Source organism: Cygnus olor, chromosome 2 (assembly GCF_009769625.2).
Source record: "Cygnus olor isolate bCygOlo1 chromosome 2, bCygOlo1.pri.v2, whole genome shotgun sequence".
In the NCBI taxonomy this organism is placed as follows: domain Eukaryota; kingdom Metazoa; phylum Chordata; class Aves; order Anseriformes; family Anatidae; genus Cygnus; species Cygnus olor.
Genome location: NC_049170.1, coordinates 17,460,740 through 17,485,504, shown reverse-complemented (window position 1 = coordinate 17,485,504; position 24,765 = coordinate 17,460,740). Strand labels below are relative to the sequence as shown.

Sequence of the window (24,765 nt, the reverse complement as noted above, 5' to 3'; positions counted from 1 at the left end):
CTTGGCCGAATTGGAGCTCCCCTTACTTTCAGTGCTTTATTATGTTCTGGCCAGGAGAGCTCTGATCTTGTAAATGATGTGACAGAATAGGCAGGAACAGAATGAGTCGGTTTCTTCATGTCAGACTTGGACACAAAGTAGATGCCAAGAAGCTCAGCACCGTTATGATGTGGGAGTTTGTGTGTGTTCCCAACAGCAAAAGTCAGGCTGTACATATCCCCTCAGGAACTCACATGTCAACTGAATATCGGAATCTCCACTGTCATGTTGGATGGCCACAGAAGTTATGGTGACATACAAGTATCAGAGGTAAGTAGGACATAAAACCTTAAAGTGCCACTTGCCAACAAAAACCTTAGTTATTACCCTTCCCATGTAACTGGAGCAACTTTGTTGAGGCACAAAATTTAGGAGGCTGGTTGCACTGGGCTCTCACTACTGTGAGCAGTGAACTTCTAGATGGGCTGAATTGCACCTCCTTTGTCATTAAGGCCCCACAGCCACAGTGTATCCATGCATGGTACTGTAGACAAAGGTAGCCCACGTTCAGAAAATACCCTGAATGACCAAGGCCTTTCTAAACTTGTGAACCTTCTCCAATGACTCAGGACAGTGTTTAGCTGTGGTTTCCCTCTGCACTCCTCAGATGTGGAGGATTTATCAGCATCATGCCATGTTGTCATTAGCAGTCATTAGCCTAAACTTGTTGGCCATTTTCATCAGGAACGTGCTAAACTACTTCACATAACTGTGCCCGTCAAGATGTACTAAAAGGCTAACACTCCTGTTTTGTCTTTGCCTATCACATGCTTATGTCCTGTTATAGAGTAATCCTGCCTGTAACAGGAAGCCAGAAATGCAAATGACTAAGGACAGATAAATGAATATTTAATTCAAACCAGCAAGATGTTGTTTGCAGTTATTTATTTTACTAAAATGGTTACATATGTTGAAACAAAGAAGAGCAATAGTAATAATGTTTGTTTTTCCAATATCATAAATAATTATTGAGTCTTCATTAGCTGTTGGCTCAGCACTGATCGTGATTCTTGTTATTTAAAAAAAGACACACAAGTAATTCATTAGAATCTGTGTTTTCAGAAAACTCTAAAGCAGCAGTAGAAAAAAAAATAAATTAAAGGAAATGATAACAAGAAATTATGCCAAGTATTCTTAAATTTAAAACCCACTGGATGTGTTTTACAGATTATTCTTGTGCTTTGATCACTTAAAAAAAGAACCATCAACAAGTTGTTTATACTATGTCTTGTCTTCTCCAGTTTTACTCCAGAGAAGTCACCATAGGTACCTTTTTTACATAACAAATTCTGTTGTCATTTATGCAGACAAAAACACTGTGAGTATTCCTAACAGAAAAGTTTGTCAAAACCATCAATTTATTGTCATAAAATATTTAATACCAGAATAACTTATAATAGTATGAACAAAAGTGAAGTATTAACTCTCTGCTATTAGTTATAAACTCACATTATTATGTCAAAATCCAGTAAAATATCAAAAATTAATGCATGGTATCTTAGACACATAATGATGCAAGTCAGTAAAACATACTTCAACTGTTCATACAGTCATGACATACATTTCTTGCTTGGCACTTTAAGTCAATGCAAATCAGCAATTTAGAAAACAAAGTAAAAATATATATGTACAAAATATTTTCATATCAAATCATTTTCATTGTACACTAAATAAACCCAACAACATGTTATGTTACATCAAGAAGTTTTCTAAGAAGTCACACCAAGGCTGATATTTGCAATGTATCTTGATTATTTTAGTGCAACTGGAACAGTCTATACTTGCAAGTTAGTTTTGTCGTTAGCACAGTCCTGCTTCCACTGAAGTGGGAATTTGGCCATTATGCTCAGTGGGAGCAGGACTGAAGTCTTTTCTTGTTCATTGATGGCTCACCAAAAAGAGAAAAGGGGAGAGGGATAAGTAGGAAAACACCTGACAGGATACCCACAGGAAAAAAAAATCCAGATCTTAGCAACAATCATCTCTTTTCCAGTTTTCTGTAACTGTTTCAGTATAAATCATATTTGGCTTTGCCACTGTAAATTGCTTTCATGTAAATTCCACTCAAGCAATGTAAACCTCATTAGACTATTGTTATATGACTTAAGAATAACTTGTACACCCTAGAAAACCCTTAAACATAAACCTGGTTTTATGCTAGTTATTATGCTCAACAGCAGTCAAGTTTACAGACGTGATATTTAATACATTTTAGTATCTACTTAAAACCCTCTCACATTAAATGCTGGGATTTTTCAATGCTTCAAGTCCCATTTATGTTTCTAGTTTGGGCTTTGATAGTTTATACTATAGCTTTTTCTCACTGAAATGTGAACTGTCAACCAACTGTTTTCATGTATGCAGTACCTACAAAATAAAAACATTTAAAACACATTGAAGTAATAATTTCCACCATGGAAACTTTTTTGAGCTCTACTGCAAATAATAAACGGCACTATAAATTCAGTTTTGTACAAGAAGAGATTGATTTTTTTTACTTGTATAAAAACTTCAGTAAGTCACTAGCAAAGCTTTAAAACAATAGAAATTCAACTTGAATTTACAGCTAGTCTGGCTAGAACCTCCTCAACTAGAAATCTTTAATAAGCAACATGTCTGGGAGTGTATGTATAAGTTCAAAATAATCTGAACAATTAACTTATTTCCTAAATTTGTGTGTTCTAGAGTATTGCACTTTTCAAAGGAATGATTTTGGTATTTTAATATACTGCATATACAGGTAAGAAACATGCATAACAACCTCATTGTCACTTTGACAAAACATACTGTACAATTTTTATAACACTGTTGATTAAAAAAAGAGAGAGAGAAAATGATGTAACAATTTCATTAAGACTTGTCAATTCATTCAAGTCTAATAAGCACAATTTTCCAGGGCTTCCAGCAGTAATGTGTTTAGCCCTAGGCTGCTTAAGCCCACTTGGAATAATATACAAAGTTTAAGCATTATGGCATTGTCATTTTGAGGCATAATACTGTTGTACTATGCCCACGTTATAGCTTATTTTTTGAAAGCAAGGCACTTACTGTAATAGCAATGCAAACATCTTATGCGCACTTTGATTAACATAAAATAAGTTAATGTTTTGATAAAAACAGTTTTTTTTATAATTTACATGCCTTTTATAGAAGCAATTGAACATTTCATTTAATACAATGAAAATGTCTGAGTCAGAAGGAATGTTATTTTTTTTAAACTGACCATACTGTAAAAGGGGGCCTATTTTCCACATTTGCCTCATATCTGTGAATCTGATTTTGCTGAAAACCAATCCTGTAAGGAAAATGTCCGCTTGACAGGAAAAAGAAAAAGGACGCATCTCTTAAAACTGCTGAACTAATGGCACTTTGACAGTCTTTACTTCTGATATATGTGATGATTTCTGAATGATGCAGCTGGTAGTTCCCTGCAGTTTTTCCTTCCCTTGGGCAAGATTCGTTAGGGCCATGGCTGCGTTGATCTCCTTCCAGTATGTTTCATCTTTGCTGGTTCCTTTTCTGTTAGCTGCGCTAGATTCAAGCAATAACAAATATTTACACATATAGCTTACACACCTACTGTGGCTATGTGATGCTAATAAAACTGTAATAACAATAATTTTGGAAAATGGCAAATTTCCTTACTCACCTTTCACACTTATTTGGTCCGTTCTCCAGAGTTTCTGCAAACAGAAGAAAAAAAATTGATGTCTGTTTTCTTCTAATAGTTTTTAAACATGCAATTTCATGAAATAGCCACATGGAAAAATAACCCAAGGTTAATTCCAAAATTGATACCAAATAAAATCTTTGTTTGAACACACATAAAGGGTCAACTTCACTCAAGTAAAAACTCTCTTTGGAGAAATCCACGCTGAGCTTGGAGCAGAGCACATGTCAAAAACCCCCACTTTGGGGAAATTTCTACGATGAGGAGGCTCCTGTGCCATGACCTTATAAAAATAGACTTTGGTGAGGCAGAGCCTCACTGATCCTTCCCAGCACCACACCAGCAGAACCAGTGCTGAACCTTGCCTTGTGCCAGCCCAGTCCAGGAAAACGTATTTTAGTTATATTGGCAATAGTGAGAATAAAGCTGGTCTTGGAGGTTCACTTAAGTTTTGCAGGGTGATGGAGCGAATTTTTTCATCCATAAATCCCAGGGACATAAGGAATTACAAAAACTAAAAATAAAAATCAGTTTCATTGCCCTTTAGTGAATGCCCTCTTGTATGCACTAAAAATAGGACTTCTACCCATACACAGATGATGTGTGTGGTTTTTAAGGGGACCCTTGCCCAGGCTGCAACTCAGTCCCAAAGGCAGGCTGAGCAGGATACAAGTAACAAGCACACGTGGCTAACAACCTTCAAAGGAGAAATTGCATCACAGGCATAAGCTATACTTTCCCATCAAGAGTCACATTTGTTCATTCATTAAGTCCTCGCATCGCAGAGAAGCCAGAAATATTTACCGGGCAGAAATGTGTAAGCTTTATTCAGTGGGTCTGCTATCCTGACACAGAAACGCATTATAGGGGAACGAGAAGCCGATGCCTAACTGCAATACCTATGGAGAGTGAGTCAAACAAAAGAAACAGCTTTGGCCTGAACACTGGTGGCTACACGACCAAAAGGGCCTCTAAATCTCATAAAGTAATGCACCAATTCATGAGGCTAGATTCCCAACTAGAAATTCACCTTATTGCTTGATTTCAACAAGATTATTAATTAAAAGCTGATCTGTCCTTTAAACAGAGCTTCCAGCGGAGTGAGTCCCAAAGCACATTGCAGCCCTTGCTAGCCCTACTTTTACGAGTTGCTGCACCCCACAAGAGCAGCCAGTTTTCTCATGCAGCCAACAAACCAAACACCTCGGCACAGCCGCGCTCCTCAGCGCTTGCAGGTGAGCAACGCAGACCGCAGGCTCACCAGAAGAAATGCAGGCAGACCATCTGCAATTTCAGAGGTCAGATGTTTGCCAAGCTGTTTGATTTAACAGGACTCCAGGCTTTTGCAAAACAGCTTTATAAATGTCCACGGATGACCGAGTCCTCAGGTTTATATTTTGTTCTAAAACAGCACATCTTAAGTCAGTATCTCTTGAGCTACCCTAGTTCAGTGCTTGGGGGGGAAGTTCAGCCTAGGCAGAGGAGAGAATGAAGGGGAAAAAAAAAAACATTTGATCTACAGAGATGTACTGAATGATACCAAAAGTCTCCTTCTTAATGCTGTACTTGGCTAGAAATTGTTTTTTAGCCCTGCTCCATTATTCTTTTTAAATAAAGACAATTTTAAAGAGGAGCTTTAGGATTGAATAGGTCAGTAGGTATAGAAATGGAAATGGCAAGTAATAGAGAATGTTACTGCCAGAGCAAACCTGGATATAAATACACCTCTCTCAAGCATCTGTCAGCTTCTTTTGCTGTTGGAAAATATTTCCTATGAACAAAAAAATTGCTTGTACAAACTTCTGAGGAAAGTAGGTGTGAATGGTGACACACATTCCAATTCCAGCGTTTATTTGAAGGAGTATTTGCAAATATTTTTTAGTGGTGTTTAGCCAGCTCTAAAAGAAAGCGACTTGCCCACAGTATAAAAAAGCAGTACCAAAGCTAAAAAATACAATCCAGGAGCAAAGAGTTACACATTCTTTAATTTTGCTGAAGGACATGTTTTCTTTCTTTTTTTTTTTTTTTAAATTCCATTCAGATTTTATGTTTTTTAAACAAATAATTTATGTCAAAGAAATTTGAAACTAGGTTACAATAAAACCATCACTGATAATTTGCAAAGCTCTTGCTAATAACTGCTGTAAAAGCATGTTAGTACAACGAAGTCTGAAAATCCATCATTTAAATGCACAGGCCCCCTTTTGCTTGCCAAAAATTCTTTTCAGCTATACCAAACCTATAACAGCATATCTTCATTGGCACTGCCATAGTGTCCCAGGAGCCCGCACCTGTCTGAACAGCCCTTGGTGAAGGAAATAAGTATTACCACCATTTGTGGACAGGGATAATCATGCTGAGAAAGGCAAACAACGAGTTCTGCAGGGAACGCTGATCTCCACATCACTTTGATTTCAGAGGGAAAAGACCATCACACATGTTCCTAGGCCTTCCTTGATATCTTGCAGGTCAAGCCAACTTGATCCAACTCAAAAGGAGGAGATAGTGGTGGGTTTCATCTCACTTGCCATTAACATGCCATCAAAAAGTCATCTATCTATCTATCTATCTATCTATCTATCTATCTCTCTCTCTCTCTCTATATATATCTCTATATATACTTGTATATATCTATACCTAGGCTAGTTGTCTGGACTCCAATCACAAATAAGAGAGATGTCCTCCAGGAAGTTGTTTCAGCTCACTTATCTAACACCTCAGTCCAACATCCCTGAGCTCTCCTGCAAAACCAGACAGCATAGCCCCCCTCCATGGCCACTTCCTCACACTGGGCAGCATTAACATCCACTTGCATATACTGTGAGCCAGATGAGAGGAGGACCACATTTCTCCTCTGGAGATTAAACCAGTGGTGTAGCTATGTCCTGAACTGCTTAGCTCAGCCTGGAAGAATTGTAGCCACATCTAGCTCTTCACTGACAAGAGAGAGAATGTTGATGATAAAATTTTATCAAATTAAATAATGATGTGAATCTTGCCCAATGTTTAGCCTAGTCTTCATCTTCTGCAATCTACCTTCTCTATCCCCAGCTATGAATTGAAGCTTTTGGTAATTAAAACTTTTGACATTTACATATATGTAAAGCAATCACACAGTGTATTTCAACTTTATAAGCAGCATGGTTAGACTGCTACATGAATGTAACTAAAGAACAACATTCCCAGCATAGTTTATTATACAAGGTAGAATGGATGCACCATAGCTGCCCTCCCCAAACACTGTGGTTATCTTTAATATAATAACTTTCTAAAAAAAACCTACAGTTTGCTCAATCACATATTTATTAACTGAAACCCAAATCTATTAGCTGCTGATGAAGGTGATTTGTTCTGCCTCAGAAAGCAAGGGGCTTTTAGCATATATTGAGATCCTTAAAGGAAATCTATTTAACATTAAACATCAGATTTTTTTTTGTTGCTGTTGTTGTTGCAAATTCTGAAATCACTTTAAAATGTGGAAATCATTTTAAAAAATGGAAATTTTAAAGCACTATGAAAATGGAACCACCTATAATTGGGGATTGCCATTTATACCTCACTTTCTGCTGTTTCATTCTGCTCCCAGTTGTAAGCATCCAGAGATTCAGCTTTTGCCTGGCCAGGAATATTTCATTCTGCTCTCGCCATCCGCCCAAAGAAACCGACGAGGTAGGATATTTGTTCCCTCTTGTTTATAATGGGAAGTCACTATAAATCACTTACCAATGGAATCCTGTATACCTTTCCATTAGTAGGAGTTTTCAGTATACAGTTTACCATAGCACGCAGCACCAAGAGTGTAGTCACTGGACAATACCAGCTTTGTGATACAGTATGGTATTTTTCAGGACTCACTTAATTATTAATAATACATGTAGCACACACACACACATATATATATAGGGTTTTTTGTTTTGTTTTGTTTTCACCACAAAATTTCTTCATAAATATTCACTACCTGATCCTGACAGCTCGCTTACAAGGTAGCTTGCAGTCCCATTTTAGCAGAGATGGAAATCAGTGTCAGAAGTCCAAAGACAACATGGCTAGGCAATACTTCGACCATTTCAAAAGCATTTAAGAGCAGACTTCTCCAGGTTTTCTCTTATATTTAAAACCTTTTCTATTTTCTTCTGCTATCAGAAAGGCTCACCCAAAGAAAATAAATTCCAGTGTTCTCGAAGGCAAGCTCTCCACAAACTGGACAATAATATCACTTTCCTCTAGTACGCTGCCATTACATTTGACTGTTATTTATCAAAATAATATGTAAACAATTTACAAGGAAATCTACAGCTATATACATGCACAGTACTCTTTTAAATAGTGTATCCAGTACAAGAGAAGAAAGCCAGTGTATAAATACTGTAGCACATGTGTCTACTCCAATTTACAGCATACAAAGGCTCTCTGGCTACATGGTGTTGCAGCATGTTCAAATATTTCAGAACAATTCAGACTCTCACAGTTCTCTGAGCCCAGACTCATAACTTTCATATACTTGGATGCCTCTAGGGATGTAGTAAATAAAGTTAATTGCAGTTACATTTTATCCCTTTGATCTAGGAATTTTGATCTAAGAATATCACGTATGTAGTGATGAACTAACTTCAGCTAAAGGCCCTGCAGGGAACAGTGAAGGAAAGACTGACCACTTATGTAGGACCAAAAAGCATCCACGTTACTCTCCCACTCAGTGTTACTTCTACACAGTTCAAACCAAACTGCAACAACTGGCTTAAACCCCTACCTTGTGTTATCAGGTAACACTGACAAAGCAAAGATGGCTTGAAACCAAGAGGGGAAAGAATGTGTGAATGAGAGAACGAGACAGAGAGAAAAGGGTACTAAATATTATACACTGGAAAAAAAAAAAAAAAAAGGACATGGAAATCAAGATGCTGTAAGTGGGTCCCACATGACTGTAATATTTCTTGAAGTTACTTAAACATGTACAGATTCCTTATGAATTACACACCACCTATTCTAGCTCGAAACAGAGGGGAAAAAAAGAACTGCTGGCCCCAAATGGTGAATACTATAAAATATTTGTCGGTTCAATAAAAGGTCCTGTATAACTTATCTTCATTTAAAACTTGGCAGTGTTATTCAGCTGTTTCTCTCTGCCTCTTCTGAACTTTCTCTTGTTGGTTTTGGAGACTCTGGCTTAGCATGTGTTGACCAGCATTTTCAAAACAAGCAAGAGGAGGAAAAAGAGGGAGTAACAGGAAATAAATGGGGCGGCTGAATGAAAAATGAAGTTTACATATGTGAGTAAATTAGTGGTGAGATGAGGTATTTCTGTAGGTCACACACACAACACACACACCATCCCATCCCTGGACTGTCTAGTATTTTCCAAACCACAATTTCAGGACATATATGACTTTCAGATCTCTGGTTCTCCAAGAACAAAATTGCGTTATCTGTATTTAATATTTCCCTGCTCTTCTACATCGATCCACCTTCTTTTCCTCACAGAGGATCCCAAAGTAAATGATTTATCACACAACATCACCAGCATTCTCCCACATCTGGAAGGGAAAGTGGCCTAGCACAGGCTGCTCAGCAGGGCGGGAGAGGGTAAATTGTAGCCCAGAGCTCCAGGCCAGGCCCTTTCCTCTTATGAGAAATGTCATTTAGCCTCAGTAAAAGACTGTAGCACCTTCTGAGAAACCCAAGCACAGCAAGCCTCAGCTCCTCTAGCTTGAACTGGAGGAAGCAGGAGTTGGCCTTCCCATGCTTGCACTTGCAGTGCTCCCATTTTGAGTGCCTGATATGAACAGACAAGGGAACTTCTGAATGCAGATACTGCTCAGAGGCTTTCTAGACATAGACAGGACTCATCTGATCCAGCAACTGGCAGGGCAACTCTTAAAACCCTTTTCCTTTCATGCCATCCTCCCAGGTTTCCCTGTGAACACCGGACCTATTAAGGATGAATTAGAGAAGCACAGACAGGAAAGTTCAAGCTGGAAGAGTCTCCAAGCTGTGGAGTCTCCTACAAAAACATTTCTCAAATTGACCTTCCACAGAGCCAGAGCCACCTCTGTGAGGAATCCATTCAGGGTTGATCCACATGAGGCTGCTCCTGCCTGCTGTGGGCACCTATGCAGCCAAGCACTTGGGCTGAGGGAAGAAAGTCCCTGTTTGCATTTCAGACGACCTGAGGTTGCAGTCATGCTGAGGCAGCATCAGGCCACAGCCTGCATGTGCGCCTGGGACCCATCACAGCAGGTCCCATCTAGGGAGTTATACTGGATTTCCACTGACAAGGATTTATTAGCATGTCTTTTTATTGGGTAGGAGGAGGAAAGATGTCAGAAACTTGCAAGAACAAGATCTAGGCCCAGGCTCTAGAGAAAGATCATTTTCAGCAAAACTTTCACTTACCACTGCTTGCTCCTTCTTCCAGAAGGAGTTGGTGAAGCAGCCTGCTGTGAAGTCACCCCACAACCCCAATACTTTGCTTCTTTGGCTTCACAGTCAGACCATAATGACTGACCTGTCATCAGCCATCATCCTTTCAGATAAGCAAACTGCGCAATGATAACTTCTGTTCACAGTCAGAGTAACAGCAAATGCTTTTCTGAGTTCTCCATGGGTTTTTCTCAGGAACACCTTGAGCCCTGGTCTGACCTCTTCTGTTAAGACCCATAGGTTGGGTCTTGATGAAGTTGGAAATCTCCCTTTGCCATCATGCCCCAGACCAAGGCTTTTCAGTGAAATCTCTCTCTGAAATTTGCTTCTTGCACAGGAATTTCAGATATAAGATTTAACTGTGAGGGACTGGTACCACTCATTTTTTCCCCCTGAATACATAAAAACCTGAAGACGTATTTTTCCATGTGTAGTCTGGAGCTTGCTGAATTGGGAGTAAGCATCTAGTTACGTTTTAATACATGTGATTTTTATGAAATGAGTGTACATGCCCACAGAGACCAGGATAGGTGTATTTTATAAACTATAAAATAGAATTGAGTTTGCAGGTCTATATTAACATTTGCATTAATAAGTGCACTGAAAACACCACATAATAGTAGGCTCGGTGCAAATGGTCTTACAGTCTTGGGCTATGCACCTGCATGTAAGTATTTATTAGTTAGCAAACTAGATACAAACCTGGTGTAAATCACTTCATTGTTTGGGCTGTCATGGTCAGCTCTAAATTTCCCATGACCAGTGACAGTGTGTTCTCTTTACTGAGATTCAGGGCACTGTGTGAGACTTGTTTTTTCAGCCAGGCTTTAGTAGAGCTTATAATGGGAGTCTGTGCCATGTAGCTTTGGAGGCGAGTTGTTAACGAACTGACGGTTATATGGTATTATGTTCTTTTCAGGTTTGCAGCAAAGCTGACTGAAATCAAATCTTTCCTCATTGAGTTGGCATGTAATTAATTGTGTAATGTTGTCGGATACCTTGGTGATAGTCTCCTGTGTGCACTTCATAATGGATAAACAAATATCTGACTTAGGCTTCATTTTTTGGTGTTATTTGGAAAGGGATTTACAGCACGTGCTGTGCTGACTGGAAGGATGAAGTAGTTGGCCCTCTTATTGCAAACCATTGTGGGTTAATGGCGAGAACCAAGTTAGGCAGCAGGAAGGGGGAGGGTGAAATAAAGAAAAGAGAAGAAAGGAGAAGAGGAAGAAGAAAAAAAAAGACATAAAGGAAAGGCAATGGGAGATGTTAAAAAAAAGAAAATGAGAAAATGGCAAATGAAAATTCATAAGGAAAAAGAAGAGTAAGGAGTATGAAGGTAGAAAATGTACCAGTGTGTTCATTTTCTTTATTTTAATATAAAAATATCCTTTTCCCACCCAGGAATCTAGCTGTTGTGCAGGCAGGCATGTTCAGTCTTTCACTCTGGATCTGAAAAGTTTAACCGGGAGCTCTTAAAGCCTAAAATAAGGCTTTAAAAGTAAAAAGCTAAAGTCAAATGCAGCCAGGGTAAGCACTATTACACTCCATCCCAATTGTTTTTCATTAAAAATGCAGGGTGAAAGGGAGGGTTTCAAAGCCATATTTCAACCCTAGGCTGACACTACAGCAGTAAAATCTGATTTTGTTATGCTAGTTGGCTGCGGGTTTGGGAGCAGACCCTACATATGCGGTGTAAGGTTATGATATAAATGCATGCACACAGGATATTTTCAGAAGCCTCCTGCACAATTCAGAGAAATGTGCCCCCCGGCTCCTGTGGCTCTGCTTGCAACTGCTCCAGGAGCCAGCTCCTCTCCTGCCCCTGGGCTGCCAAGCAGGCTCAGACATGGCATAGGCTGCACAAAGGCAATTTAAATTACAAGGTGCTGTATTTTTAGGCAAGTGGAGGAACTTCTACATGAATGCCAGAACTGATTTCCAGGGTGTACTTAGCCAGCAGAACAGAGTAAAGAATGGGTAAGTCTGTAAGGAAGAGGAAATTCACTGCTTCTTACACTCGACTGTAAGATAAAGAAAAGACAGACAAATATGATCTTTTAAAGCCTAGCTACTTCCAGCCACCACATAGAGTATTGTGCATCCACTGGGATGTACACAACATTTATGTCCAATTAATAAAACCCAGGTACCTAAGTTGTAGCTCAGACTTACTCTGTATGATCACAGGCATAAAAATTCAAGTAGCTTGTAAGGTAGTACATAAGCACTTATAGGTGTCCAGCAGTCAAACTGATGTAAAACTAGTTGTAAGCTGAAGAAGAGCATCATAGTAATCCCAGAAAAAAAAAAGATCCAACAAATCAATGGATTGCATGTGAAATTTAATATATATATAAATTTATATCTATAATTGTTATACATTTCTGTATCTGTGTCTGTTTCTATACTGTATGTGCATAAAGATGAGAAAGCCTAAGCAGTCTGCCTTCCCACCAAGCACATTGTGAGATACAGCAATATAACCCAGTATAACCACACATGGAATTTGCCATGGTGGCCACCTCCTGAAGACGCAGGATGGACCTGCTCTGGGGCCAGACCTGGGGTGGGAGGCGAGACCCTTCCCCGCACAACCTCAGCATCATGGTGCAGCCACTGGAGGGAATGCATTGCTGGAGGGAATGCAAGAAGATAAAAGACGTTCAGGTGATTTTAACACCAGCCAGTAAATCATGATAACAATTGGCAGTCTCTCTGCTTGTGCCACACGTTTGTGCGTGGGGCTGGATGAGCTGTTCTAACCAGCTATTTCATAGATGGCCCTTGTACATTCTCCAGTCTCTGGACTCTGAGCCTGGGCTCTCTTCTTCAGCAGTGCTGAGCACTTGCAGGTGTAAATGAGGTCAACAAGAGTTGTGCTTTGAATGTATAAAGAGGCATGAAAATATGTGAATCCATGAGGTCTTAGGTATCCAAAATTGGGCCAAAATGACTTTAAATCAGAATTCTGCACTGCCTCAATTCCCCATTTGTAAGATCCTACAGACATCTTATGAAAACAACTTTATTCAAGTTTGTGAAGGACCAGATGGAATGTACCAAAAAGCACTGAACAGCACATCATTAAATTAATTATCCTGTCGTCAGAGATGCTCAGCTGCGTTCACGTTATTGCTTTGCCAGTAGAGAAGGGGTAATGAGCACCTGGTGAGGATGTGAGCTGGTTTTTGACGCTTCTTCGAAACTGGGCTACCTCACATATGTCTGAAAAGTATCCCTTTCCTCATCTAGCTAGAAACGTGATGGAAACCCCTTTATTCTGCATTCAGAGGAATTACAGGAACCTACACAGAAAGCTGTAGTTACAAACACACCTGACCTTACATAGAATAGATAGCAGAAAGTAACGCTGCTGAATGAACTGCAGGGGGAATAGTTGCCTGTGGATTGTTCTCCAACTGCACAAAAAACATTCTACTGTTCGAATGCGATTTTTAGTTAAGTTTTAGTTCTGCTGCCTTTGCATTCCCATGTGAAGCTACTGCAGCATTCATGCTCCTGCCCACCACAACTCATACTGTTATTATTTCCATTACAGTATTTCTTCCCAAACCTAAATATTCCCAGACACCTTCTGAACAGGCCCGCAGAGATTTGAGTAAACTGGGAGGTATCTCAAGAAGGGCCGTGTTTCCAGTTTTCCTATTCACAGAGCCAGTGAGAGACAGTGCAACAAAGTAGGTAAAAGGGGGAAGGCTCTTGGAGCAGATGAACCATGTGCCCAGAATTATTCAGGAAGTTGTACCCAATTGCCAACAGTTTTTGAAGAAGCAGAAACACCTCTTTCTTCTCTAAACGTCATCTTGTATTTACAAATGCTTTGAGTCCTAGTGCGGTGCAATTTCAATTACTCAGCAGGAGAACTGTACTTAGAAGAGCTGATAGACTATCTTGGCTATCGCGGAGATTGGTGCAGTGCAATAAATCACCCAGACTGAGCCCTAATCCTCAAGGAGCAGCAAAACCTTAACACTGCAGATGCTCACTAATTGAAAGTTGTAAGAGCCCTTCACAGCAGAGGCTTTGCGTAAGACAGATGAGGCTCCTGCACTCCAAAAGTGCATGTGTGGGAGGTCCTGAAACAGTAGTAGGCCAGCATTTAACATTGCAAAGGCCTTGGATGTGAACAGCTTTGTGGAAGAAAAAGGGAATTGCTCTTTTGGCAAAACATGTGAAACTGTCTGTGATAACGGGAATGAAAGCAAGGATGACTGAACAAATATTTGCACTGAATGCCTTGTCAGGACAGGGGAATTGCTACTGATATGATCTTTACTTTCAATGTTACTGCTTCTGACAGTCTTACAGACTTTGCAGATGTTTATTGGCCACTAAATCATTCTTCAAGAATGTTGGCTCCATTCCCAAACCTGAAGAGTCTGAATGTGAAGGGGTTTGTTATTCAACACACACTGCTGCTTTTGGAGACAGCAATTTTGAAGAAACCAGCTTTCAACAGCAGGGAAGCATCGTCAACTGATAACAACATGGGACTGAATTCAGACTTCTCAGCACTCAGGGCATGAGGCACGCCTGAATAAACGTGCACCACAGAGCGGGGCATCTCCTATCCACGTGGCATAGCACAGCGCCATGTGGGGACACTGCCTGAGCCACGAAAGCAACGTTATGCCACATCAGTGGGCCTATACTGTAGCAAGGATTGCTGTGGAAAGGCAGGACTTACCAGCTCATGCTGACCTTGATATACTTACTGCCTGTGGCTCTCCGTATAGCAGGATTGCATGAATTTGGAGGCCTCTGTAAAACTCACTCCATTATGCTGCAGAAATTATTGCTGTTCCACTCAGCTCCTCTAACTGCAGGACAGATTGCCTAACAGTGAGGTATAGTTAAACCCTAAGCCCAGGAAGAACAGTTTGCATAGATGCAGTTGCTGAGCTGTAGAGGACCCTAAGCCATGGTATTTCAAGCCAAACAGATTTGCTTTCAAATAGAGAGCATCTGAACCATGGGCAATATGCCCAGGCTGTTTCTCTGAGTGAAGATGCCGATTCTCTGAGATCACTGCAAACAGTTCTCACCTGAAAAAGCTCCACTGGCACTGGAAACTGAGTAGTAGTAATAATAATAGTGACAGTAATAACACATCTACGTTAAATAACAAGTGATAAAAAAGAATCCATGCCTTTGTACTAATAAACCAACAAATTACTACAGCATGATGTAATATTACCACAGTAGACAAACATATTATCCAGCAACATTAGATATATTTCTCCCCAAAAGGCACTAACTACCTTGACGAGTGTAGTCACAATAGTGAACGTGATCTAAGGGAGTTAAAACCAACAGTCTCCTCTAAAACCTGATTGAATTGGCAGCTATCAGCCTCCAAGATCAAAGTTGGTGTTACCAAAAGCAGTCCCTCAAAACATTTTTTCTCCAAATAGAGTAAATACTCTTTTCTTAAAAATGTCAGATTGCTGATTCAGAGACAGGGTGTGTCAAAAATATGCAAGACAGATGCAGAGAGCAAAAATGTCACATTTACTACATATTGTTTTACATTAGCTCATACAAGTTTTCCTGGAAGTCAAGAGACTTCTATTAGGGAATCCTCCTCTGTTACAATTTACTGTATCAGAGATTTAAAAAACACATACATGTTTATGATAAAGCCATATGGTATTTATGGTTAAATCAAGTGACATGCTTTGAAAAATGAGTCTTTTTGCAAAACATGAATAATTCAAAAGATCTGCAGAAAAAAACAACTCAGAAGCCTTATCGGCATGGGTGAATAACCAGACCTGTTACCATTAATTAAAAGACCTTTGCCCAGCAGGGTTTGCAATCAGGGGAAAGTGGGCTTAGATGTATGCATAAAAAACATACAAAATGTCTGCATTTATAGGATACAATTCCTCACACATGCAATTGAAAATCACTGTGGACTTTCTGATCATGTAGCAGCAAAATGAACTTTATCCCAGAGCAACACACAGTTCTGTAGTTTGCTCATGTGTCTTCCCCGATCTGGTTAGATGTCTTCAGAAGGGTAGCCAGTGTATGGAACAATCATATATTTGTACAGACAGCCTTGCATGCTCATCTCCATTTAAGAATTAAGATCCTAAATTTCCACTTCAATAAAGAAAAGCAGTAAGACAGGCAGCCGTGGATCTAAACATAAATAACATTCATATTTTTGGAATAACTATGGTGAGAAAAACCTGAGATGCTTTGATCCCTCCAATGTGGTCCAGCTCTAGGCTCTGAGCCTTTGGACAGAGGACGAGAGGAGGACCCGGAGCAGCCATGCAAGCCAGGCAGCTATAACACAAAGGCTTCAAGGTCTGTGAACTTAAATGCTTCATGTTCTCTAATTAACTCACTGCTATTATTAGTAGTACTTCTGTTTCCACTTTTAGAATAATAAAAGCTTTTTCTTTCAGTTTGCAAGGGTTTTTGCTTTTTATTTTTGCCTGTTAGCCAAAGCTTTCCCACAGAGTGACAGGCTGTACACCAGAGTTTGCAAAGATGATGGAGACCTGCAAAGGGTCTGCAAAGCAGGCGCAGCAAATCCCACATATGGACAATGCCTGTTTTACTCCCTGTTCTCCTTCCGCAACACTGGGTAGCCACAGCAAACATTGTATTTCAGGGTACAGATTCATCAGGACACACAAAGCACCCACACAACCCACCTAGTTGACTACCATGAACCATTTTACTTCAGATTAACAAGCTAATGAAGTGTAGGCAAAAACAGCCCACCCAGCGGCCCACCCAGCCAGTTCTTAGGCAACTCTCACCTTGGGTAGGAGCATCCTGAGGGGTGCTCCAAGCCCCCTGAAGGCTGCAGACCACCCAGAGCTCTCCCTTCCTCTTGCACCTCCAACACAGCCAGCTGCTACAGGAAGGTAATGCTCATGGCAGGTGCTAAGCTTTGCAATTAGTACCTGCCTGGCACACTCCACACTCCCTCTCCTTTGGCTTAGATGACTTAAATTTTTTTTGACAGGTCTTTGTGGTGAAGCAAAAATCTCAGAATCAAATAAGAAATAGGATGTTGATATGCGCGCCTGTACCCTTAGCACCCATGGAGGAGATGCTTAGAGAAAACAAGAAAGCATGTAAAAACCCTGGCATCATGGCCTCTTCCAGACAATTTTGGTTAATGTTAAGAAGCTGAATTGCTTCGACAGGCCTGGGAGCAGCAGTTTCTGCATTGTTTCCAAAATCTGCATTTTGGTACAGAGAACAATATATAGGAATGTATAGGAATGTACAGGAACATCCCCTGTTCACAGTTGTCAATTAAAATAGTTTCTCAGTCATGTCATACTCTTTTCTAACATCTTCTTCCTCTTCAGCCTTATTTTCAATTGCATTTTCATATTTCTTTTGGTACAATGATAGGGATAGAAAAACCTGAAACAAGAAGAGACTTCCACTGCCAGTATTTCATCCAAGACCACCTGGTGGGATAGTACCTGGCTTACATGTACCCTCCCTCTCCATTAGGTGTCTAGGCTGGCTTACACACAGCACTTAAAATGAATAAAACATCCCTTCAGAAGTGCCTGGAAGCAGAGATACTGGCAAGGGCTGAGACTAATTTGCTGTAATTACTGAAAGGCAAAGTTTTGAGCAAGACTTTGCATGGGTCACTTCTGTCCAAAGCCTCCTCAAGACTCCAAATGCTGTGGCCTCTAAAATCAAGAGAGCAAAATGCTTTCTTTTCAAATGACTGGCAAAGTAAAAGCAGCAAATTAGCATATTAAAATGAAGGCTTAAATTGTACTACTGTTTGACAATAAAATGAGACCGGTTTCTTCCTGTGTCTTGGAGAAAAATTGGGTCTGTGGAAAATGTTAAGTAGGAGAGTAAATTTTAGAAAAATGGGCAAAATTTATAAATGGAAGTATGACTTTTCAAAGGTTGATTAAACTAGTATCTAGATATGTAGGGGTATAAAATCTGCTGCCTAAATGCTACGTGTGCTTGCACAGCACATTTTAAATATATGCACTTCAGTTTCAAGGAAACAGAAGAAAATTTTCTCTGATTATACAAAGAAGCTTCAGATGAGTTGACAGCTCTTTCTATAACCATTGTTCTTATTCTCAAAGATACGTGCAAGACGCATTCCTTTACAAAACATTCCTAATTTCTAAGCAGCAGAAATGACGCCCTGCTTTGGGCAAATACGCACTTTTCATTCATTTGGAAAATAAAATAAAATACGATAAAATAAAATAAAATAAAATAAAATAAAATAAACAGAGTGAGTTTCCAATCAACACTTGTTAATTTGAAACACAAAGAATTCTCCCGTATTGAAAGCAGATTGCTCTGTAAAAATGCTCATTTTCAAGGTCATAACAGTGCTGGCAAAACTCAAAAAAGTTATAGTCCAACTTGCTTGTGCTCAGCTGTGTTTACTTAGTCTCAACTTGACAAAAGTCTGCCTCTGATTATACATAGCAGTCATCTGCCCACAGATAAATAGATATTACACAAACGTTTGGAGGGAATGACATTTGGCTACCATTATTTTTGGAATAATTTACTCTGCATCCTGAACTTAAAACACCAAAATGATTCATAATGTTTTTTTGGATTCCAGTATTTCCATTTGACAAATAAATTGACCTCTATGACCCCTGTGGACTTTACATTGTTCACTTGAGTGAAAAAAAAAAAAAGGTAATTTTTTGTTAAGTCTTCTGCATGTTTGGAAAATGTGGATTTATTCAGGCCTGCCCCTGTCCGATGCCCATGGCACATCTGGTGCACTCCTGGCAGCAGGGAAGAGCCAGCCCCTGTGCTGCAAATAGCTGCACAAAAAAGGTTGCAAAAAAGGTTGCAAAAAAAGTTGCAAAGCAACCTGCAAGTAAATGCATGGTGCTCAGCTGTCTGCAGAGTGTGCACCTGCATTTAAAGCCCACACTAGTGGTAAGCCTAATGGCAGTGCCTGAGATACAAATGTGTTTTCTATTTCAAATGTACTTATTTCAGATGTAAACTTAAAAGCTTTTTGCTTATTATTTGTAGGAGGAAAAATGAATACATATTGCTCATGCTTCTGGATGCCAAACTGATATTTTGCCTTATCCGAGGCAGATAGATGTTTCATGACATTTATAAAATAGCTTATATTTTAAAGCAGACCTGCTGCTTTCTGGTGTGGATAGAAATTTTGTCCAGTTAAAAATATTACTTTGCCCAGGGCACTTTGTGCCATAAATTATATAGGAATAAAGTAAAAATTTACAATCATAGTATAGTCCCTACTCCCATTTTTTTTCTTTGACGCCTTTTCCTAGTTCTCTCCTCTTAAAGCCCCTGTCAGCTCCTCAGCACTGACTACCCCAAACAGTGAATCCACATTGAGCCCTGGAAGAAGCGAGAGCAATTCAAAGCCCATTAGGAACACTGTAACTGCTGTACATTTAAAGTGGAAGATGTTTCTAGAGTATGATGACAGATGGAAGAATAAAACCTAGACCAGACAGAGAGACAGATAGATTAGTTTCTGTAAGGTTAGCATGCTTTCAGAAATGTCTTTTCAATTATAATACCAAAATTAAGAAAGCCTCTGATGCAATAGGAACCATATGTGTTTGACATATCCAGCTTCTCTATCTTTGACATCTAAATATTCAGTTTAAAGAAAATTAAGACATTTGTTTACAAAGAACTAGTTTATGTGTTTACAAGACTAAGCTGAATGTTTTTAGATGGAACGATTATATACTAGTCATTTCCTCTCATTTTCCCTTGATTCAGGAAGGAATAGTACTGCGAAGATGGAATGTGTTTTGGATGTGGACAGCTGGAGGTACAGAAAACAGATTTCTGTCACATGGAACTAACAGTGAATTCCTTCTTTAGGGGCTGTTTTCTTACACAGGCCATGCGTTAGGAGCTCACTCCACTGTGATGCAAAACCCCGCTCATCCAGAAGTGCGCTAATGGTCGCAACCCAAAGAAGAGTTAATTCAGATGGAATCCAGGAAAATGAGGCAGCACAGAAACCTCATCAGCAGTCCAATCACATGACAAAATGTGAGGCATCTCCAAAGCCACTGCCTGCCAAAAAAAGAAAGGCTGCTGCAAGAAAAATACTTTCACAGCTTGATATCTGGGTCTTGTGACTGCTGTCCAAACAAGGAGTAAAAGTGGTACTATATAATGTGGCAGGGTAAACAGAACCACCCACTCGTCATCACCAATCATGTTTTTAATTCAGATCAATTCTGTTTCTTTAAAAAATGATGGAGGAAAAAGAAACAAAGCCTTTTGCTGAACTTGAAAATTATATGTATAATCTGATCTGGCATTACATATTTCAGGTTCACATATACCACGAACCATATAGGAATGCATGACTTGCCGTGCCAGATCAGACTATCGGTCCATCCCAGGTGATGTCCTTTCTCTGTGACTGACCAATGCTCATCTCAGGGGAGCACAAAGAAATTGCCCTCAGCCAACTATGCAGTAGGTTAAGATTTTCTGCCTGTAAGTACAGATGATGAACTGAAAATTTTTCAAACAGATCTGATCTGAAAAGTTTACAGAAAGGAGCAGCCCTGGGAGAAGTTCAAAATTTCAGGATCACTGGGTCAGAGAAGCCTCCACATTTTGCCAAACTGTCTTACAGTAGCCTGAAAAGTAGTTACAGCTTTCAAAATATGTCTTGGTGGGATTCTCCAAAGTCTGGGTTGGGTGTGATGAAGCCAGTGTGTGAAAGTTCTTCTGTACATCTGCATCCAGCTTAGTCAGGGAGTGTGGATGTACCGAGAAACTGGGAAATCAGTAACCACACACCCCACGCAAACAGCCCTCCTCTCACCACCAAAATCAGAGTATTTCTCAGCTTCGGTTCAGCTCAGGTTTTTCACTGAGTTTTGAGCAACATTTTAAGGTTTTAAATTTTAAATAATTTGCATTTTAAGCAAGATCATACCTTTTTCTGGAAGAAAATTTCCTCCTAGCCTAAGTAACATTAAAAAAAAAAAAGCCAGGACATAGTAATTACATTCAAAGGTGCCTTCCAAGAAGAGTGGTAAAATATATCTGTTGAACATATATCCATCCTGTTTGTCAAACACTTTGAAAGGGAAAAATGTCAAACCTCATTTTGAACTGTGAAAAATAATAATATCACCTGTGCTTCTCTAATTTTTTCTAGAGCCCTTCCAATTACACTCCAGATTCCTACCAGTATTTCCATCATAACTGTTTTCCCAGTATTTTCTCTTCTTACCTTCATCCCTTCAATCTCTTTTCTTTCTTCCTTCCCCTCCACCAGTCTTCCGTCTCCTCTTCCTTTTCGTTCTTGCCCTTGATTCTGCATTCCTCTTTCCTCGTCCACTCTCCACTCTTTACTACCTTGCAAAAGTTTCTGTCCTTCATTTTCCCACCTGTATTTATTTCCTGGCTGCAAGTTTTCCTTTTTCCCTTCCCTTTCTGTCCTTTTTTCTATCTTTTGCCTCATAGAGCAAAAGTGATACTCCAGCAATAGCCTACCTGAAAAGCGATTTACATCTTTTAAGTCCATTGTCAGTACTAAAGGGATGGAAAGTGTCTCAAAAAGAGCTAAATGACTATTCCAGTCCCTGCCCCGGACAAACAAGTGTAGCTGCTACTGACAGCTGGAGAAGTTCAGCACCTGAGTCAAGTAATTCCCCATTTGCTACCAGTCACTGCTTTGTGCACGAGTCCTGCTATAGCAATCTTTCCCCACACCAGGGCATGGTAAGACAGACAGAATTTCTTGCGGTGGCCACAGGGTGTTGGTGATGAGAAAAACAACTCAGATAATGTAAGTCCTTTCTTCCCTCTTGACTGAGCACAGAACCTAAAAGAAGCTAAAATTCTGTTGAAACTTAAAAGAATTAGGAAGAGGTCTGTATGAAAACAGAGAGTGCTTCACACCTTGTATTCTGCTGGATCTCTAAGAAAATATCATACTATCATGAGAAAAATTCCTTGTATGGCATGTACAGTGTAATTAATATCACAGCTAATGAAAATCTTGTGAGACTTGTCTCTGTCTTGGCTTCAAGGGAAGGGGGTGAAAATCACTCCTGGCTTAACATCCCTTGAAGGGACAGAATTACACCACGCAAGCAGTTAGGTTGAGAGGATAAAAAGACTAAGCTGCATTGATTCCCTGAATTTCTTGAGATCTGCCCATCAAAACAGTAAATGTTTGCTTTCCAAGATGAAACAAGCTAATAGAAACATGTGCTGGAAAGCATCTTTATTGCCAATGCTCCAGAGAAAATACTGGGGAACACTTTTGTTTCTCCTGGTGAATTTATTGCCCCTGTAACACAAAAGACTTGCTCCCTCTCCAGCTGGTGCTGCCTGGGCAAGCTCGAGCCGCCTGTGCATGGCCCAATCCAACTTGCACACCCAATCTTTCAAAGGTTTCTCTGTTTGCTTTGTCTCTCTCTTTTTACGTTACTTCTGGTGGTTTTTGGTGTGTGTTTTTGCTGCTGCTCACTTCCCACCCTTATTGCTCTCCAACTGCTCGCCGGGCAGGCGCAGCAATTCCATGTAAGGAGTATGGGGAAGAGAAGCATTCCTGGATTTTCTGTGCACAGTAACTTGCACGACATTTGATCATACACAGAGATTAAGTCATTCATGAATAGGGCCCAAAGGGAGGAACAACTCCAGAAAAACAACCCTCCTTGCTGGTAGAGCAGCATCCAGAACTCCACAGTCATCATTGCCACACTTACAGTTCGTAGTCTATCTGGCAACGCCAGGAATCCAACTGCAGGCTCTGTGGTTTAAATAAAATGTATCTACAGCAGCTTGGATCAATGTTTAAAAATGTTCCATGTTATTTTAGTCCAAGGACAAGCTTTTAAAATTAAAAGAAAACTTTGGCTTTAATTACAGATTAAAAGTGAAAGTTGTTTAAAAGGAATGCAAATTCTGAGAAGAACAGTAATAGAAACTATTTAAAAATTAAAACTCATTCTTGTCTCCCCCAGTGTGTGACAAGTCTCCTTGTAAATATTTAAAACAAAAACTTGAAAGTGATTCATTTGTGGACAGTATTTCGGGTGCTTCTGCCTTGCTGTCGTGGATCTTTGGCATAACTTGACTTTTTCCTACATTTATGTTTTCACGCTAAAATAAATGTCAGATTTTGATGCATGTTGCAATGGCCAAAAAAGAACCACTACAGTAACTTTTACCCACTTTTTCTCTAAACGTTGTTACTACGTATGTGTGCTGCAGCACATGTCAGCACCCTATATGTAAATACAAAGGGTTTATTCCAGATAAGCTATCAGCAATGCTATCCCAAAGCGGTTAGGTGCACAATGGAGAAGCTGCTGCTCTTGGGATGATTTTCAGCAACAATGGCCCATCTGAAAATCATTAGTGCATAGCAGTGGATTTTCCACATGTTCATATGCTGGACAAGCAGGTTGCCCTTGAAGTATGGTTCCCTGGGGGAAGAAGGAAAACCCAGAGAAAAGTATTCTATTGTCAGATCACGGTTTTGCTAGAGCCAGACAAAAATATGGTCAAGCATTCACTTGGCTGCTCTGCTGGCAAAACTATAGGGTACCGAAATGGAGACAGCTAATGAAGAAGGCAAAGAATGAAGCTCAGGAAGAAGATCTTAAAGGAGCACAGATTTTTTTTTTTCTTTTGAAAAATCAGAAGTAAGGTTAAGTATGCAAGAGTAATGACTTTTATATTTCTGACCTTTATTTTTATAAGGCCAAGAAGGTTTGGAAAGGGTAGCCTTTTCCCAATACCGTATCTCATCTTTTAATTCAGATGTGTTTGAAATACCAATGAGAGAGTAAGAAACCTAAATAAAAATGGGTATGAATATAAGTAGGCAGTATTTGATATTTAATGCCCCATTAATCGATAATTTGGCTTGAAGGAGGAAGAAAGTTGGCAAAAAGGAATGGAATTCTTTAGCTCCTTGTTTTACTTAAGAAAAATTCCCAATGGGCTTCACTTAAACAAAGAACTTTAGTTTTCCACTGGAAAGACAAAAAGAAAATCTTGGTCTAGCATGTCCTGCCACATGCTTTAACTGCACAGTAAAAGAGTATGTACTTGGATCCCAGGCACATTTCAAAAGTGTAGTATTTATTAGCTGCTCTTTTGCCAAGTTCCACTATTATCATTTTATTATAACTAAGGTATATTTTTACAAACTAAATTATATTTACGTCTTTAGTTTAAGCATTTGAAGGTATCAGAGTGTCACGTACAGATGACATACAATATATCACAGGAATTTGCTGATTTTCTCCCTCCTTGTCTCCTCTATAAACTTTTACCCTTTATCTGTGATTTTGGGGCATTTGACTTTCCTATAGCCATAATCCAACTTTAAAGACACGTGGGGGCCGATGGGCAGCATGAACCCAGGTCTCTGCCCTACCCACTTCAGGCACCTCATTACAACCCCCTCTGCTCCCCTTTGCTCAGCCTCGCCCAGACTTTTTGCCAAATCCTCCTGTTTTGCACACAGGAGATGCGGCGTGGTGGCACTCAGCCTCTCTGCGGGCAAGGGTGGATGTGGTGGGAGTGTGGAGCTGCTGCAGGGAGTCAGTCCAGACAACGGGATGGAAAGAGGACACGGC

The 24,765-nt window shown here is 39.8% G+C and overlaps 1 protein-coding gene across 3 annotated transcripts in view; it reads right to left on the bottom strand.

The window, feature by feature from the left end:
* Positions 1–909: 909 nt before the first annotated feature.
* The window catches only part of MKX (mohawk homeobox), a 46,417-nt gene continuing 22,561 nt past the window's right edge, over positions 910–24,765 (bottom strand). Inside the window, exons 6-7 of one of the 3 annotated variants that reach the window (XM_040548899.1) lie at positions 3,689–3,722; positions 910–3,570 (exon numbers count right to left, since the gene is read on the bottom strand). In XM_040548899.1, the coding sequence (XP_040404833.1) occupies positions 3,384–3,570; positions 3,689–3,722 (221 nt within the window). In that variant the 3' untranslated portion in view covers positions 910–3,383. The remainder of the gene's footprint in view (positions 3,571–3,688; positions 3,723–24,765) is intronic. The other 2 variants (XM_040548900.1, XR_005817321.1) reach the window with 2 other exon arrangements.